Source organism: Rhineura floridana, chromosome 9 (genome assembly GCF_030035675.1).
Source record: "Rhineura floridana isolate rRhiFlo1 chromosome 9, rRhiFlo1.hap2, whole genome shotgun sequence".
NCBI classification, from domain to species: domain Eukaryota; kingdom Metazoa; phylum Chordata; class Lepidosauria; order Squamata; family Rhineuridae; genus Rhineura; species Rhineura floridana.
Window position 1 is genome coordinate 23769794 of NC_084488.1, and position 17000 is coordinate 23786793.

The 17000-nt window shown below is 39.2% G+C and overlaps 1 protein-coding gene across 13 annotated transcripts in view; it reads left to right on the plus strand.

The window, feature by feature from the left end:
* The window catches only part of TBC1D1 (TBC1 domain family member 1), a 172602-nt gene that overhangs the window by 72425 nt on the left and 83177 nt on the right, over positions 1-17000 (plus strand). For 10 of the 13 annotated variants that reach the window (XM_061583202.1, XM_061583205.1, XM_061583207.1 and 7 more), the window contains 2 exons: positions 5310-5840; positions 7824-7913. In XM_061583202.1, the coding sequence (XP_061439186.1) occupies positions 5310-5840; positions 7824-7913 (621 nt within the window). Of the gene's footprint in view, positions 1-5044; positions 5208-5309; positions 5841-7823; positions 7914-16409; positions 16493-17000 lie in introns of those variants that run through there. The other 3 variants (XM_061583210.1, XM_061583209.1, XM_061583214.1) reach the window with 2 other exon arrangements.

A 17000-nucleotide genomic window follows, 5' to 3' on the forward strand; every position in this document is an offset into this window, starting at 1 on the left:
TAGCAAGCACCAGGGAGAGGAACTGTAAATCTGCAGTCATCTCATGAGAACCAGCATCTTTCTCCTATTCCCCTTTTAATATAAACATATGTAACTCTCTAGAGAAAATGGCCTGTGATGCCCTGAATCGCTACAGTAAGTCCCTTCATAAAAATGTTGCTATAGCACTAACTATCTCATGAAATATATTTTGGGGTATACGATCCTAGTAAATTTCAGAACAGGGTCACAAAAGAGCATTTCTTGTCTTGAAGAACAAGAAAAATACATAAACGTACAAAGCATTTTGATTGAAAAAGGCTAGAGATGTTTAATCACTTTTGTATCCTGGATGTTTAGCAATTCACTTAGGTAGGAATACTGGACCGGTAAACTGAAAAGTGTGCCTATGCTTTTGAAAAGATTTTTAAATATGAAAGCAGAAAGATTGATCACAACAACTTGAGAATTTTAAAACAAACATCCAGTTGTATTTGTTTAGTAGAACACTCAGTACAATTTTGTTCTATTTCTGCTCTGTTTGCAATAGGCTATAAACTGTAACATAAGAACATGATTTATTTTAGACACGAATGGAAACCATTTTATTTTTTAAAGATTCGTGGGACATTTTCTGTTCATGCGACTAAGTACAAAAGATGTGTTTTTTCTGGCATAAATAATCAGCGCTTATAAGGAACTAGTTAAAATTTCAGATGTTACATAGTACTTGACTGAGAGCATTTTTATCCAGGTATAATAGATGATGGCTGAGAATTAGATTGCACTTTGATTTAATCTTAAACGGTTGATTTTATGTCCAAGTATACGTGCTTTCTCTTTGGGTCTCTTCACTTGCTTTTTCATTTTTAATGTACACTTAACAATGTAAAGTGTGAATGCAACAAAAAGATCTTTGAAAAAAATGTCCTTCACAGAGCTACCCTTGCACAATAACAAGAACCATTCATAGCGCTCTTTGGAGTGTACCAGTAGCAAACACAGATAAAGTATGTGTAAAAGATATCCTTTCTCAGTCACATAAAAATTGTACTGGCTGCCCATTAGTTACCATGCCAAGTTCTAGTTTTGGTGTACAAAGTCCTTATATGGCTTGCAACCAGGATACATGAAAGATCGTCTTACCCCTTATATATCCAGTTGATCGTTATGCCGTGCAGGTGAGGACCTCCCACAGATACCATCTTATCAGGAGGTCCGTTCTGCACAACATAGGAAGCAGACCTTTCGTGCAGAGGCACATACCCTTTGGAATTCTCTCGTAAATGTTAGACAGGCACCATCTCTGTTATCTTTTCAGTGCCTACTAAAGACCTTCCTCTTTCAACAATTCTTTTAAATAGAGACCTTATCCCAGTCTGTGTTGAAATTGCTTTTTAAGATGTTTTTAAAGATGTTTTGTTTTAATATTTTTAAAGTCTATTTTTAAGATGATTTAGAGCCAGGTGGTATAGCACAGTGGGGAGGAGAGCCTGGCTGGGAGTCTAGAGTCTGTGAGTTCAAATCCCCGCTCGTGTCTCCTGGGTGTAAAGGGCCAGCTAAAGATCACCTCCACAGTGAGTGGCTCAGGGGTTACGTGCCCTGCCACCTGTGCAGCCGTGGGAAAGCGGCATAGTCCCAAGGAGCCCAGTTGTCCCCAGCTGGCAGTTGCAGACAAGGAAGGGGCTGGCTTGTGCAGCTGTGGCAAGCTGAGCAGGCCCTAGCCAGCTGGGGAGGCCTAGCCTCAGAGGGAGGCAATGGTAACCCCCCCTCTGAATACCGCTTACCATGAAATCCTTATTCATAGGGTCGGCATAAGTCGGGATTGACTTGAAGGCAGTCCATTTCCATTTCAAAGTGTTTTTAGTGTTTTTGTTTGCCGCCTTGGGCTCCTTCTGGGAGGAAGGGTGGGATGTAAATTTAATAAATAAACAATTAAAAAGCAGAACATGCCCAAGAATTCTTTGATGTTTGTTAAGTGGTTTACATCTTATGATTCTGATTACCAAGATACAAAGTGTTTCATTCATACAAGTGCAAGTCTCAGGGCCGAACTACGTGTGAGTGTGATTTTTAATAGCAAAAGGGATACATAGACTAATTTGAATGAAATAAATGTTTAAAAGATTGTGCTTGCGTTCCTTATATATATGCGCCACATATAGAGTAATGCTGTCCACTCTCCTTTTTTTTTTGTAGCAGATGTATGATTTATGTGGTGCAGTGGAAGCAGATTGACTTGATTTGGGTGTTGCTTGAGTGCATAGGTCAGGAAGATCTTAGTCCCAGTTTGAGTTGCCTATAGTTCCCTCCTCTTACCAGTAACTCTGGTGGAGCAGGGAGCTAGAACCTCGCCTGTGGAGCCCAGTTTAAGCCCTCAGGCACTTAAAATAGTCTGCTTAAATAGTTCTTTAGAATCTGAGCACTTCATGCCGCTCTGCCACTGAAAATGTTATTTTGTGATGGAGATGAACAGCTTTTAGTTTGCTAAAATTGTGCTTTCTGTTTATAAAAATGTTCTACCCAACAAATTGTTGGGTATTTAATCAGACAGAACTAGCCAAAGGAAAAGTATTACAATTAGAGTGTCAGGGGGAGGGAGGGATGGGTAGAGAGAGGCATATGAATTCTACAGGTGTGAATTAGCCCTTCTCTTTTCACACCCACAAATCTTGGTCAATATAAATGTTGAAACCATTATTTGCCATCCTAAATTAGTGATTGGGGCCCTAGCTACAGCACATGTGAAATGGGAAATTGTGTACTTAAATTTACCTGAACCCACAGTTACTTGTGAAAGCAAAAAAAAAGGGGGGGTGGGGAAGCAATAGAATATCATCTCATTTTTACTGGAGGATGGTAGAGTCTTAAAGAAAACAAGCATCCTAACTGAATGTTGGTCATAGACAAAATAATGATACTCAGTAACACTGAGAGGTTTTGCCTGGACAAAGTAAATGCCAGATCCTTCAGCTGTTGTACTGATACTACTAAATATGGGTAAAAACATTATTTATACTAGCCTTGAAATAAATGCAAACAATGCCATTTTTGTAGTGCTTTATATTATTATTTAAATAGAGCCATCAAATTGTGTGCCTTTATACAAAGTGCACAAGAGGAAGTTCTGTTCTTCCTCTTCTACTTTTTTAATAATTATTTAGGATTAGTTCAAAGTGCAACCAGACTGTACGTTGCCTATCTGAGTCATGGACCATACTCAGAGAATGAAGTAATTCTTCCGGCCTCACTTTTAGATCATTCTTGTTTCCTTATTGTAATCCTGTGACTAATGCTATTGAAATATGTCTGTTATCCATAAAATGACCTTACTGAAGTCTTTGTCAAATTCAGAGGTAAATCTTTTCTGTTTCAGTTAAGGATGAAATTTGCATCTGCATTTTTAAAAAAGCAGATGAATACACATACGAAGACAAGAGAGTTTTCCAGAAGTGGTTTTGTTTGATGCTTTCTGAATATTATTTCTCTACTTATGTAGAGAGGTGGTTTCCTAAGAGCAGAAGCCTTACATTTTGACTGCATTGCTTGCTCCTTCTGTTCACTGTCAGCAATTCCATGTTCATTCTAAAATATGATTAAATCAAAATGTCTTTTATGAGGAGACCAGATCTAGAAAATATATATATTTTACGGCTAATAACATCAAGCCTTGAATCAAGAAACATTTTTTTTAAGCCAGGAAATTTGTCTTCATTCCAGTGTTACCTTTGTGGTTTGGGAGCTGCTTCCACAGGGTTTGGTCCCTTGCCATGTCGGCAACTTGTTTATACCAAAATAGTGTGTGTGGGTAAATGACATAGTTACTTCACATATCACCATTGCCCCTTTTAAGGGTACAGCAGCCTGGTGTGGGCAGCAATGTCATCCTGCTGTCTCATATGCTTCTTGTCTGGGAATGAAAGTCCCACTAGACTCCATGTGGATAGGCACTTTGTTTGAAATTTGCATTATGCTATGCTATATTTACTTTCCCTAAAGAGTATTGTCTCATCTTATGACTGCCTGAAACTCCTTTCATACTGGACCTATGCCCTTATATGTGCTCTCTCTCACACACACACACTGTAGTTTGAATCCAAATACATTGTCTCTTGTTCAGGTATGCACAAGGGCTTGATGATTTTCCCTTGTGACTGCAGCTCCTACACATCGCATTAAATAGTTCTCAAGAGCTCAAGCTGCTTGTGTGTGTGTGGCTGCAATGGGATCAGACGGTATGAAACCCCCCTGTATGCATGTGGAATACCGTGCATGGCCCTTTGGATCTTAGCCTCCGTATTACAGGACAAGTTAACACACAAGCATGTATATAATTTGATTTCTCTTCCCTTCATCACTCAGTGTTCATAGCTGGCAGCTTAATGTGTGATCTGAGTCCACTGAAAATCATAGAATTGGATGGGGCCTATAAGGCCATCAAGTCTAATCCTCTGCTCAATGCAGGAATCCAAATTAAAACATACCCGACAGGTGGCTGTCCATCTACCTCTTGAATGCCTTCAGTGTTGGAGAGCCCACCACCTCCCTAGGTAATTGGTTCTGCTGTCATACCATTCTAACAGTCAATTTTTCCTGATTTTCAACTGAATTCTGGCTTCCTGTAAGCTGAGCCCATTATTTTATGTTTGTGTTGGAGTCTCAGTTGAGGAGATCCTGGTCCTTTCTCTGTGTGGCAACCTTTCAAGTACTTGAACAGTGCTATCATATCTCTCCTCAGTCTTCTTTTCTCAAGGCTAAACATGCCCAGTTCTTTCAGTCTCTCCTCATAGTCCCTCCCTTAAATATTAGACAGATGCCATCTCTGTTATCTTTTCGGCGCCTGTTGAAGATTTTCCTCTTTCAACAAGCTTTTTAAGTTGAGACCTATCTCAGTTTGTGTCTGTTGGAATTGCTTTTTAATATGTTCTTAAACCTTTTTTAAAATGTTTTTAATCTTAGATGTTTTGAAAGTTTTTTTAAGAAATGTTTTTGAAGATGTTTTAATGGGAGGAAGGGCGGGATATAAATAAAATAATAAATAAATAAAATTTTGCTTTGTTTCCAGTCCCCTGATCATCCCCGTTGCCTTCCTCTGAACCTGTTCCCAATCTTTGGGATATGAGAGTTCTCTCTGTTGTGTTACAACTATGATGGCAAATTACACACACATCTGTCTTCCTTTGATGTTGGAGTGTGCAAACCAGCCTCCAAAGTTTATTTGTACAGAGGTTTGTCAGAATTAGGACTGATTCACACATCACCTTCTGTCACTTTTTAATTTGCATTTTCCTCCTCTTATATGAGTGAATGATATTATCATTTTCTTGCAGGTGCCTGAGATCATAAGCACTATCAGACAAGCTGGAAAGATTGCACGCCAGGAAGAATTTCAGAATAACCTTTCAGATGTTGAAGATCCTTTTAGCAAAAAATTTGAGGTGCTATTCTGTGGCCGAGTGACAGTAGCGCACAAAAATGCACCCCCAGCACTCATAGATGAATGTATTGAAAAATTTAACGATGTTAGTTATACCAAAAACTGGGACTCTGCTCCATTCGCTAAGCAACATGAAACAGTCAACCACTCTGGAGGATTTTCCATAAGTGATAAATTCCGTTCTGTCTTCCAACCCTTAGTTAATGAACAGCAGGAGAAAAAGCCTATGAGAAAATCCTACTCTCAGCCTGGACTGCGTTCTTCTGCTTTCAAGAGACATATGCCAGCAGGATGCCCCAGAAGTAGCAGCTTTGCCAGATCCTTTGATGAAGATGCCATTTCTCTGAACTTAAAAAGTCGATTTATTCATGGGCAAAATGTGCAGCCAACAGATATTGCAGGGAATCGGATTATGTTGTTCACGGTAAAACAGAGTTGTGGTGTTTAATTATAGCATCCAGGAACATGGATAAAATGGTTACAGAATTGGATATTCAGAGCTTTTATGCATTGCTACTACCTGATTTACTGCAATTAATGGAGTGTGAGTGTCTGTGTGTGAGTGAACACACGTGGAAAGTAATGGAATTCTTTCTGTTTGGGGTAAAATAGGCTTGTCCAACTTGTTATCCTTAAAACCAAATTCAACCCACCAGGATTGCAGCTGAATTATCTTTTATGTCCTGTTGCTCTTGAACTTATTAAGTTAATTATCCATTAACTGCACTCATTTATCACCACTCCTTACCATATATGGCATGCATCTTCTCCTTTCAGTAAATAGATATGAAGTAATAAAGAAGTGCTTCTGAGCTTGTACTTCCTCATCACTGAGCAACTCCATACTGTCCCCATGTAGTGAGAATTAGGGACCTGGGCAGATGAAGCACTGCTCACATCTGCGACATGGCTCGCATGTTTTACAAATAATCTTTCAAAGCTTACAGTCTATGATAATAGTACTTTAAAACCCCTAAGCCTTAATAATAATAATAATAATAATTTAATTAATGTGTCGCCTATCTGGCCAATGGCCACTCTAGGCGACGTACAAATCAGTTGCAGTAAATGCAGCACAATAAAATACACATAAAATACAATATAACAAGGAAACTATAAATAGGAATGATAACAGTTCAGAGTAATAGGCAGTTAGTCCTGAAAATTAACCCTCCCCGGAAGTCCCAAAGGCCTGTCTGAAAAGCCAGGTCTTCAAGGCTTTGCGGAATACATTCAGGGAAGGGGGAAGGGGAAGGGGAGCCTTATGTTGGCACTCTACCTGATCACACCCCTTTATGTTCCCTGCTGGATCCATCACATAGAAACTCTGCCATGTGGAGCAACTTCAGCATGACTGCATTTTAAGTAACCATTTTGAGAATTGTTTGTGTGTGACAGGCCTGAAATGTGTGCAGGTGTGTAAGTCTGAAGCCTAAATGTGCATAATACCGATCAAGACCTTCCAATTAAAATTGGGCAGAATAGAGGAAGACTAAATCCTATGAAAAGTTCTACTTTATGAGGTAATATCTAAGGCTCAAACAGCCTCCTTCAAAGAACTTCCCTCCATAGTAGCATGGCTTCATTTGGGAGATCCTGTAGTAAATTATGTTAGAGCAATAGCCAAAAACTGCAGTGCCAAGCCACAGTCAATCCTGGCTCCTGGAACAGTATTATACCTATATGATGCAAGTATTTGAAAAAAAGAATCTATCGTACACATTTTGCATTTTTAGGCACATGCTTGAAACAACTTGTTCACTTGAAAAGTATAATGTTTGAAGAAACCTTCAGCCATTTGTCTTCCAGTAACACTAGAGTATATTGATTAGTCAGTGTTTAGTCTGTTCTAAGTTGTACACATATGAATAAGCATGTAAAGCTTCCTCTTTTGAAGTGACTAAGGAATGATTGTATGGAAACTTTCATGTGTACATTGGCTCTTCAGGGAGAAGGAACACAGCAGCTCTGTGGCAGAGCACATGCTTGGTGTGCAGAAACCGAAATCTACAGTTAAAACAATCAGGTAGCAAGTTATGTACCTGTAAACAGTACCATGCTAGATGGCCAAACAGTCTGAATGGGTATAAGCCATCTTTTGTCCTGTGTATTAGGATCTGCAGGGTTGGGCTAAATTCCTAAACAAAGAATCATAATACTATTGTCCAGCTAATTTAATGCCTTTTTAAATGTGTCCTTTTGTCCTATAGACAAGATACCCCAATTCATAATGCAGTAAAATCAATAGCGAAATGAAGTTCAGTTCTGCACCATGGCTCCTTTCTCATGCAAAATGCATGATGTGTGCTGTGCTTTCAGTATACCCATCACAATATCAAAAAATCGTATTTTTGTCTACAAATTATTTTGAAGGGCAGCTGAATAATATTTTCTCTTTTTTTTCCAGATTGGCCAGTCTGAAGTTTACATCATCAGTCCTGACACCAAAAAAGTTGTTATCGAGAAAAGCTTTAAGGAAATTTCTTTTTGCTCTCAGGTACCAAGCTTTTGATTCTTTCTTGGTTCTCTGATTGACTGGTATTTGCTGGTTTCCGTACTTTTCCGCATTTGCAGGTATGAACCCAAATCCAATTGTTGTGTGAGCGACTTAATTACATCATTACATTATTATAGCTTTGTATCCTTTTAAATTTTTCCACAGATAATTGGTAGCTTTCATCCACGATTTTTGTCTTATTTTTCCAAATAGATAAGTTATCAGAAATAATAACCCCTTAACAGTTTCTAGAATTAAAATGAGTTAGTTTTGTTTCTACCAGCTCAGAATTTAGAATTCAGCAAGTTAAACAGGTTACTTATATGTTAAAACAGCCAATGATTGCTAGCAACATATGATAATGGAACTATCTGAATAATTCATAGAATCCCAGCCTAAGTCTGGAAACGTAATGGATGATTAGAAATGCTGCATTTAAATTAATACCTATTCGTCTTACAAACAAGTCTATATGCACGTCTCAAACTCAGATTTGGCAAGTTATCTGAGACAAATATTAAGTAACATGGCACAGAGCAGTAATCTTTTAAAGAACTGAATGAATTAAATTTACAGCTCTGTTTTCTTCCTTGATGAATTACATGTATTTTAATTTAACAACTAAAAAGATTATTTTACAGGATAAAAATGTTTAGATTTGGCTTAGCATTATTCTAGGTATAAGATTTTTTGTGCAATAAAAGGAGTCTGACAATGCAATCCCATACATATCCACTCAGAAGAAAGCCCCATTGAGTTCAATAAGTCTTTCTTCCAGGTAAGCCTGTATAGGACTGCAGCCTTAATATTGATCTATTGCAACCTTGGAAAAAAGGTGCCTGTCAGTGCACAAAACTGTGTATATTATTTTACAGAAGATTACTTACCTTGTCCACTGGAGATTATTATTTCTTGTCATTGGCAACCTTTATTATTAAAGACTAGGATGTTCTTATCCATAGCAGGGTAGTGGTTATACTGATAAATTGCATTACATCACTTAATAACAGTAAGTTTAAATATGCTTTCTACTGATGCATCCAATTTCTGTGATTGTCTGCTTCTATAGCAAAAGCCTCATACTCACTATTACAAGTGCACTTTTGCTAACCATTTGACGGAAGGTTTGTGAGGGGGAAGTAGAGCCTTCAAAACACAGTACAACAATGTACTCTACAATGGCTGTGGTTTATGAAGCTGTGGGTGAGGACCATGGATGCATGCTCTTCACCATGCCCATCCCTCTTCCTGTCTCACACTGTCTTATTTTCCTTGTTTGTTAACTGACATTTAACCCGAGTTTCCCTGTTTGGATGTAAGAGGGAACTCAGCCTTAATTCAAGCTAGGATCTTCACGCTGAAACAAGCGAGTGATAGGAGGAAAGGAGGAGACAGGCAAGAGAGGAGCATGTGACAATGCTTTATGAAGCCTTGGATGATCATCCATGTGCAGCCATTATATGCTGTGGGGTGGAAAACTAAAATTTGAATGAGCAGAAAGTAACAGGTTTTTGACAGTTAATTTTTAAAAACTGCTATCTTTACAATCTAAACTCTGGTCAAAGGAAAACAATTTAATTATCAGTTAAACATATGCACCTCGTACATTCCAGAAATTATTTTTCTCCCATTTCATGGCGGCTTTTACAGCCAGAATTTGGTAGGATCACTGAGCAGTTAATATTTCTATCAAAGGTCTAATGTGCATGAACTACATGAATATATGCTTTTTCAGCAAGCTAGGTCCCTCTGCCCCTCCCTGTGTGTCCAAAACATGGAGGTAGTGAAGCCCAATGAGTATGAAAGTGCTTCAAACAACTGGTAGGACTATGGGAACCCCAGTACATTATATGGGATTGTCTTCAGAGGACCTTGTAGTGAGTTAATACAAATCCCAGAAATTTACTTTCTAAAAGAAATTTGTCAGATAGTAGAAGAACCTTCCTTGAGACTGCTTCCTTTGACAAAATGAGAGGGAGAAAGAAAAGCTCTGAGTCAGCACTTATCAGCTTGCCCTCAAGGTCAAATTCTAGCTTTCTTAGACCAACAGGAAATAAATTCCAAATTTAATGACGCAACTCCCTCTTTCAGTCCGTTTAATTGCTTAACTAGTGGCCCAACCAATGGGGGAAGGCAGCACACATGCTCCTGTTTGCTGTCTCTAGAGAAAGGAGAACATATGCTACCACTCTGCATCCTTCTCTGGAGGCCAGCCACAGAATTTGTTTCTGTGATAACCCTTGGCAGTGACTTTTTAAGACTTGCAGCATGGAAAAATAATTGTTTTGCTACTAGTCTGATGAGCCATGAGTCTTCAAACCGGTTCACCTCTTTGTGTTCAATGCACTTTTGTGTGCTTTGTAAAAACATGTGATTCCACATGAAAATCACACTCTCTGAAAAGCACAGTCAATATTAAAACTTTATTTAATATATAGTAAATACAACCTTACTGGATCTTAAAACTGAAAAATCTGAGAAATGTGAGTTTATGAAAGTATTTTACTAATTCCTCAAGATTCATTCCTCAACAAATATGCTGCACTTTTCACTATAGGCTTCAAGTTTCAAGACCACAAGGGAACAGAATTTGCTTGTAGGTCCCAAACTGTAGCTAGAAAGCCTATTATTTTTGGAGGTTTTTCTTTGTGTGCCATGTCTTTTTGATTGTGAGCCTGAAAGCAGGGACTATCTAATTAATAATGTTTGTAAGCTGCCTTGTCAACTTTTTTGGCTAAGTGGCAGGTTATATATGCTGTAAGTAAATAAATAAATGCTGCTAGACTTTTTTTTTTTTTTTTGGCAATCTCATAGGCCTTAAATTACATTAAATTCCAGAACCCAGCATAATCTATGTTATATACATAAGGTGGTATCCAACAAAGTAGTTACGCTAATATAAGGACTTTTGGCTACACAATGGAACTTCCTCTTCCTGCATATTCTGTTCCAGGGGTTCCCCCCACCCTCTGGAGCCCATTTGGGGCGCTGCAGGGAGGGGAAGTTCCATTGTGTAAGTGGAAATCCTTGGGTTAGTGGAAGTACTTCGTTGGATACCACCCGTAGTATCTCTGTTTCTTTGTTGCCTTATTCATTCACCTTCAGCTCACACCTATTATTTTTGTTATCTTTACCAAGTTGGGGATTCTTCATTTTCTAGGCAAACATGTTTTGTCAGCTTCATGGGTGTTTATTTAAAATCTTTATATATCACTTAATCATTTGCATTTCTAAGTGGTGTGCATAAAAACAAGACATACATAAAATAAACAGTAGAACAATAAAATCATTGACACCAAACATTACCTTGAAATGCCTGTTGGAACAATAAAGATTTAGTTATACACCTGAAGTTCAACAAGGAGGGTGCCTGTCAAATCTCATTTGGGAGGGAGTTCCACAGGCTTCGACTGAAAGCATGGCTTCTGGTTGTTCCAAGGCATGCATCTTTGTATTAAATCGATAGATTGGCTTTAAAGCTCTCATATTGCAACACAACTTGCAATTAGAGATAATGCAGGTTTCTCATTCATTGATTTTACCCCATCTTCAAGTCTAAATTGATAGTACAGAGGCTTTCTGTCAACCACATCCCTCAATAACTGCAAGAAAGAAATCAGCTTAGCTAAGAAATGCACATGGGGTTCATACCAGTACTTCCTGAAGCCGGAGGCTCCACCAGGGTGTCTGCCGTGCAGTAGTTGTCTCCTTTCAGTTAAACAAATGAAGTTTGGGGAATTTTTAAAACGTTCCCCAAACATTCCGCAAACTCAGTCACCTGATCAGCAATATGTGGGCCTAACTTTATTTATGGGTGAGGACATTAATTATGTGCTTTATTCATTTTTATAGAACAATTGGTTGGCTCTTCTTTTTTGAATATCTTGGGAACTAATGGGACTTGGCTGCTGACAGGAGGAAGGTTTTTGCATAAACAAAATGGCAACTTCAAAACATCTGCTTGAAATGTCACTTGGTACATGGCAGCCAGGGCCTAACGTCACTGCACATTCAAGCTCTTCTCTGATTGCGTTATGTGAAGCCCTGGGCATTGAGGCCCATACCAAACAATGTACTCTCCCCTTCCATAAACATTCTATTTCTCTTCCCTCCTTTTTTACAAACATGTTCTATAGTGCCCTCTTTTGTTAATCTCAGACCCGCTTTGTATATTTCAAGATGATGGTGTGATCACACAGTGATTACAATACTCAGTTTCCCCTGGGGAGCTATTTGTGTTGAATATCCCTCATGGGAATCCTCCAATTTTGAAAACAATGCTACCTAATAAATAATAAATTATATTTCTAAATCTTTGTTTTTCATATTAGACAATTACATATATATATATTATTTTAAAAAGCTTCTGATTGAAAGTCAGATTATCCAAATTATTTTTTAAATAAAGTACACACATATTTCAAGGCAAATATGACTACGCATCTTCCTACCTGCTGTGTGTCTTACGCTTTTATAAAAGGGTTGTCAGTTTTATATTTTAAACCTTCTGGCACCCTGGGCAGATAAAACAGGTAGAGCTTGAGCAGGAACCAAATAGTAAAAGCTTCTGTTTACCCAAGAGCATGCACTAGTATTAAGCCCCAATTATCTAAGTGTCTTGTCTTGATTTATTAAATTGTATATAGCCATAGGCTGTTACAATCGCTTAAAAAAATATAATACATAATATACAGAGTACATACATAATGAATTAACAATACAAATTAAATCTGAGAGAAGTAATATTAAAACCCAACAACTAATTATCGGGAAATTTCTTGACAAAATTAGCTCTAAGCTTCTTTGTGACAAGAGCAAAGTTTGCCACTGATATTATTATGTGGACCTGGGGAGTTGATAGTAATGTGACCACTGTCTGAGTCTCAGTTGCCATATTGCTTTTTAATAAAAGGGGAATTATAAATCTTGCTTTTGGAGCATGATATAAAGGACAGTGGAGCATATAATGTACTAAATCTTCAAGGGCCTTACAGCCCTTGATACACAGGCGGTCAACGTAAGGGATGCCACAGTATCTACCCTGTAAGATCATTGAAGGCATGGTCTGAAACCTTAGTTCAGTGTATGCTCTTCGTAAGGGAGCAAATGTCAAAATGTCTAGATATGAAGGCCATGTATGATTGACTTTAATAAGAGGGTACCAAGTAGAAAAAGGCGACGTAGCTATAGTCGCTCTATCTTGTTGTGCGTCGTAGTTATATATTCTATTACGCAATTCAATTGGGCTAAGACTCTTAAGCAAATTGTCAGATAGATCGTAAATAGATGCTAAGTCATGAAATTTAGTGGCCCAACCCCCCTTCTCCAGTTGGTCTTCCCAACACAGCTTTGGTAGAGCTTCGGGGTGGGCTAATAATAGCTTCTTCCGATAGCGTATAAACGCAAGATCCATCCTAGCTGCCATGGAGGGAAGATTTAGTTCTGCTCTAAAGTGGGCAGAAGGAGTTCCTTTAGGTAGTCCTAAAATTTGCCTAAGAAGGGAGTTTTGTAAAGACTCAAGAGAGGAACAGGAGGAAAGCCTCCAGATTTCTGCTCCATATATAATTGAAGGGAGGATTTTTGCAACGTACAGCTTAATCAGGGGTCTTACTAATTGGCCACCCCAAGAGTGAAAAAATTTCTTCATCTGGCCTAAAGCCCTGTTTGCTTGTAACTTAATATGCTCCAGATGGAGGGACCAAGACAAGTTATTATTAAAATGGATACCCAAATACTTAAAAGATTTTACTTGTTCAATACGCTGGCCTTTTAGGGACCAGGAGGATAGGGATCTACTGCTCTTCCCACAAACCATAATTTTTTATTTGGAATAATTAATTTGGAGACATTGATTGTCACTGTATTCCTGAAGACACAGTAGCATACGTCTTAGGCTGACCTTATTCAGTGACAGCAGGACTAAATCATCAGTGTAAAGAAGGGACGGGACTTTTTTTCCCTTGATCGAGGGGGGAAAAAAGGAAGGGGAGGCCATAACTTCAACAATATCATTAATAAAAAAAATAAATAAAAATGGAGCCAGAATACACCCTTGTTTCACTCCTCTTTTTGCTGGAACTTCGTGGGAAAGAAGTCCATTGAGGCCTAATCGGATTCTTACATAAGTATCATGGTGCAGTATTTGTAGTAGCCACAGTAGTCATTTATCGATACCTGCTTTTTCCAGTTTCTTCCACAGTAAAGTTCTATCGATGGAGTCGAAAGCAGCCGCAAAGTCAATAAAGGCCAGATATAATGATTGGATTGACTTCATTTTAACTTTCTTGATGAAATGTTTTAGGATAAACACTTGGTCCAACGTGCTTTTCCCCTCTCTAAATCCGGCCTGTACTTCGGCTATAATAGATTGATCCTTTTCCCAATCATGGAGTTTGTGTACTAAGTAGCGTCCATATATCTTGGCAGCCACATCTAATAGGCTAATTGGCCTATAGTTGGTAGGAATTGAAGGGTCGCCTTTTTTTAGTATCGGCACAACTATGCTTATTCACCAACCCTGGGGAATGCTCCTCGTGTCATTAATTTTTGTAAACAGCGCTGCCAAGACGGGGCTCCACCATACAGGGTCCATTTGGTATAAGTCTGGAGGGACCATGTCCTCACCGGGGGCTTTTCCTGTGCGTAATGATGAAATTAATCTACTGATTTCTGCACAGGAGACAGGAGGCCAAAGAGGGAGTTCAGCAGGTGGGACTAGTGAGAGGTGGTGTTGGGGAGCTAACTCTCCAAAAATAGCACGGAAGTGTGTAACCCACGTTTCAGGAAGGATCGGGGGGACCATTATAGGCGATTTGTGGGACAATCTGCCGTGGACCAGATGCCAAAACTCCTCATCTTTACCCTGAAGGACTGCTGTACCCAAGCATCGCCAGTTTGTGGCTATATGCATTGATTTTTTCTCTTTCAAGAGGTTGTTATATTCCTTCTTAAGTCTTTGGAGTTGTGAGATGGCTACTTCCGAGTAATGGAGCCTAGTAAATCGTATTTGATAACGTAGTTGCTTTTTTTTTGTCATGCAGATCTTATCGTACCAAGGCTTAAAGCCTGGGTGAACACTGGTAGAGGGAGGTTTAGATGTGGCAACTAGCAGTTGTAGAAGAGAAATAATCTGATCATATATAGGCAAAATATCACACGAGGAAGAGAAAGCTTTTTGACGCAGCTCCATTAATTTCGGAGATATTAAAAGTTGCTTCACCGCTTCCATTGTCGTTGAAGACCATCTTAAACATCTAAGACCATAGGTGGCATCTAGGATCGGCATCGACTTGGGTTGGTTCGAATGTATGGATAAAGATGAAATAGTTAATGTCAAGGGCAGGTGATCGCTGTCCGGTCTGTCGCCAATACAAAACTCTTTTAAATGGTCTATCTACTGTGGGGAGACCAAGATGTAGTCTACTACACTGGCTCCTCTTTTAGAAATAAAGGTGTAATAGCCCTTAGAGATATCAAACCTTGAGCCATTCAGACACAAAAGTTGAGCCTTTATGAGGGTCCTAAACAGGGCATGTCCATTTTTATTAATTAGATTGTCCCGAGACGAACGGGGTAAGAGGGCCGATTCCAGAGGGAAAAAATCCAGAGCGTCAAAAGCCTCCGGGTAATTTGGGCCCAGCCTGGCGTTAAAATCTCCTCCTGCGATCAATAAGCATGAGGGATGCTCTCGATACAGCAAGTCAATAAAGTCATCGAATTCTTGCCAAATTTGAACCCTTTGCGAGGTATTGTAGGGCGGAAAATAGACGTTTATACATATAAATGCCGGGAATGCAACATTGGGTGTTATACACAACACTGAATCCAGGACTGGACATGATACCTCTGATACTGAAACATCTATCTTGGTGGATATCAAAATTGCCAGGCTACCACGGCCTCTCAGGGCCAGGCGTCTTGCTGGCTTGGACCAGGTTTTAAATCCATCTACCCATAAACTATTTTCCTCTACTAGCCGAGTCTCTTGAAGACATAAAATATCAAATAGTTGTAAGAAAGAAAAAAACTCTTTGTCCGCCACCTTGTTATTCCAACCGGCGATGTTCCAAAATAAAATGCTTGAAATAGATGATACAGAAGGTGCATTGGACATAAATGCCCCAGATCGGGGCTGAGAGTGGGCAGTTGGGGTATTAGCATATCAGTTCCCTGGAACATTTAGAGGGTGAATCTGGTCAAGTTCCGGTAGAAAGACACTGACATTGGAAGTGGGCAATTTTCCCAAGCAAGGTATCAAATGGGATAACTGGGTAGCCTGGGGAGAAGAGCCCAGCTCCTCCAGTGCCAGTAGTCGCCTGTCCGTCCAAGTCGGAGGCGATGGTATAGCTGTTCCCTGTGTAGCTGTATCCGATTCTGAATGGAAGATTGGCATACCTCTAGTGATTGATTCTGGTGAGACTACGAGTAAAGACTGTAAGTCGGCTTTCAGTCGGTCTATCCTGTTCATTATTTTAAATTGTTCCTCTTTAGGAAGATCAGTAAAAACTTCAATCAGTTGTAAATCCTCTAGTTCTCGTGGGTCACTGCATGAGGTGGCCAAGGAACTTCTCTGATGCAAGGTAGGAGATTGGAGCCAAGGTGGGGGAGTGGGGGGGGCAAGGGTGTAGTTGTTCTTGAGATGGAGATGGCTTGTGCTTAACCAAAGGGAATGGAGGGGCCACGTTCTTAAAACAGTGTGTTATCAAAAGGTCCCTCGCAGCGAGGTGTGGCTTTAGTTTGTAAAATCTTTGAGTTATCTCTCGATTCCTAAAGGTTATAATAACTCTTGTCGAAATTTGATTACTATGTAAAAAAAGGTTGTTTGTTATATCAGAATGAAAAAACTGAATTGGTAGAAATGGACTCAGGTAATCACAAAACTGAGCTTTGTTAGGATAATAGCCACGTCTTCTCAAAAAGTTAGGATAGTTGAGAAGAACCACTTTAGTTTGTTCTAGAACTAAATTCCAGTTGTTCTTCGAATAAATGGGTTCTATTGCCCCTTCCTGTGTTAATTTTTGTACTGCTGGATCTGGGGACGTTTTAGTGATTTGAATAAGAGGGCGGGTAGGTGAAATTGTTAACAGA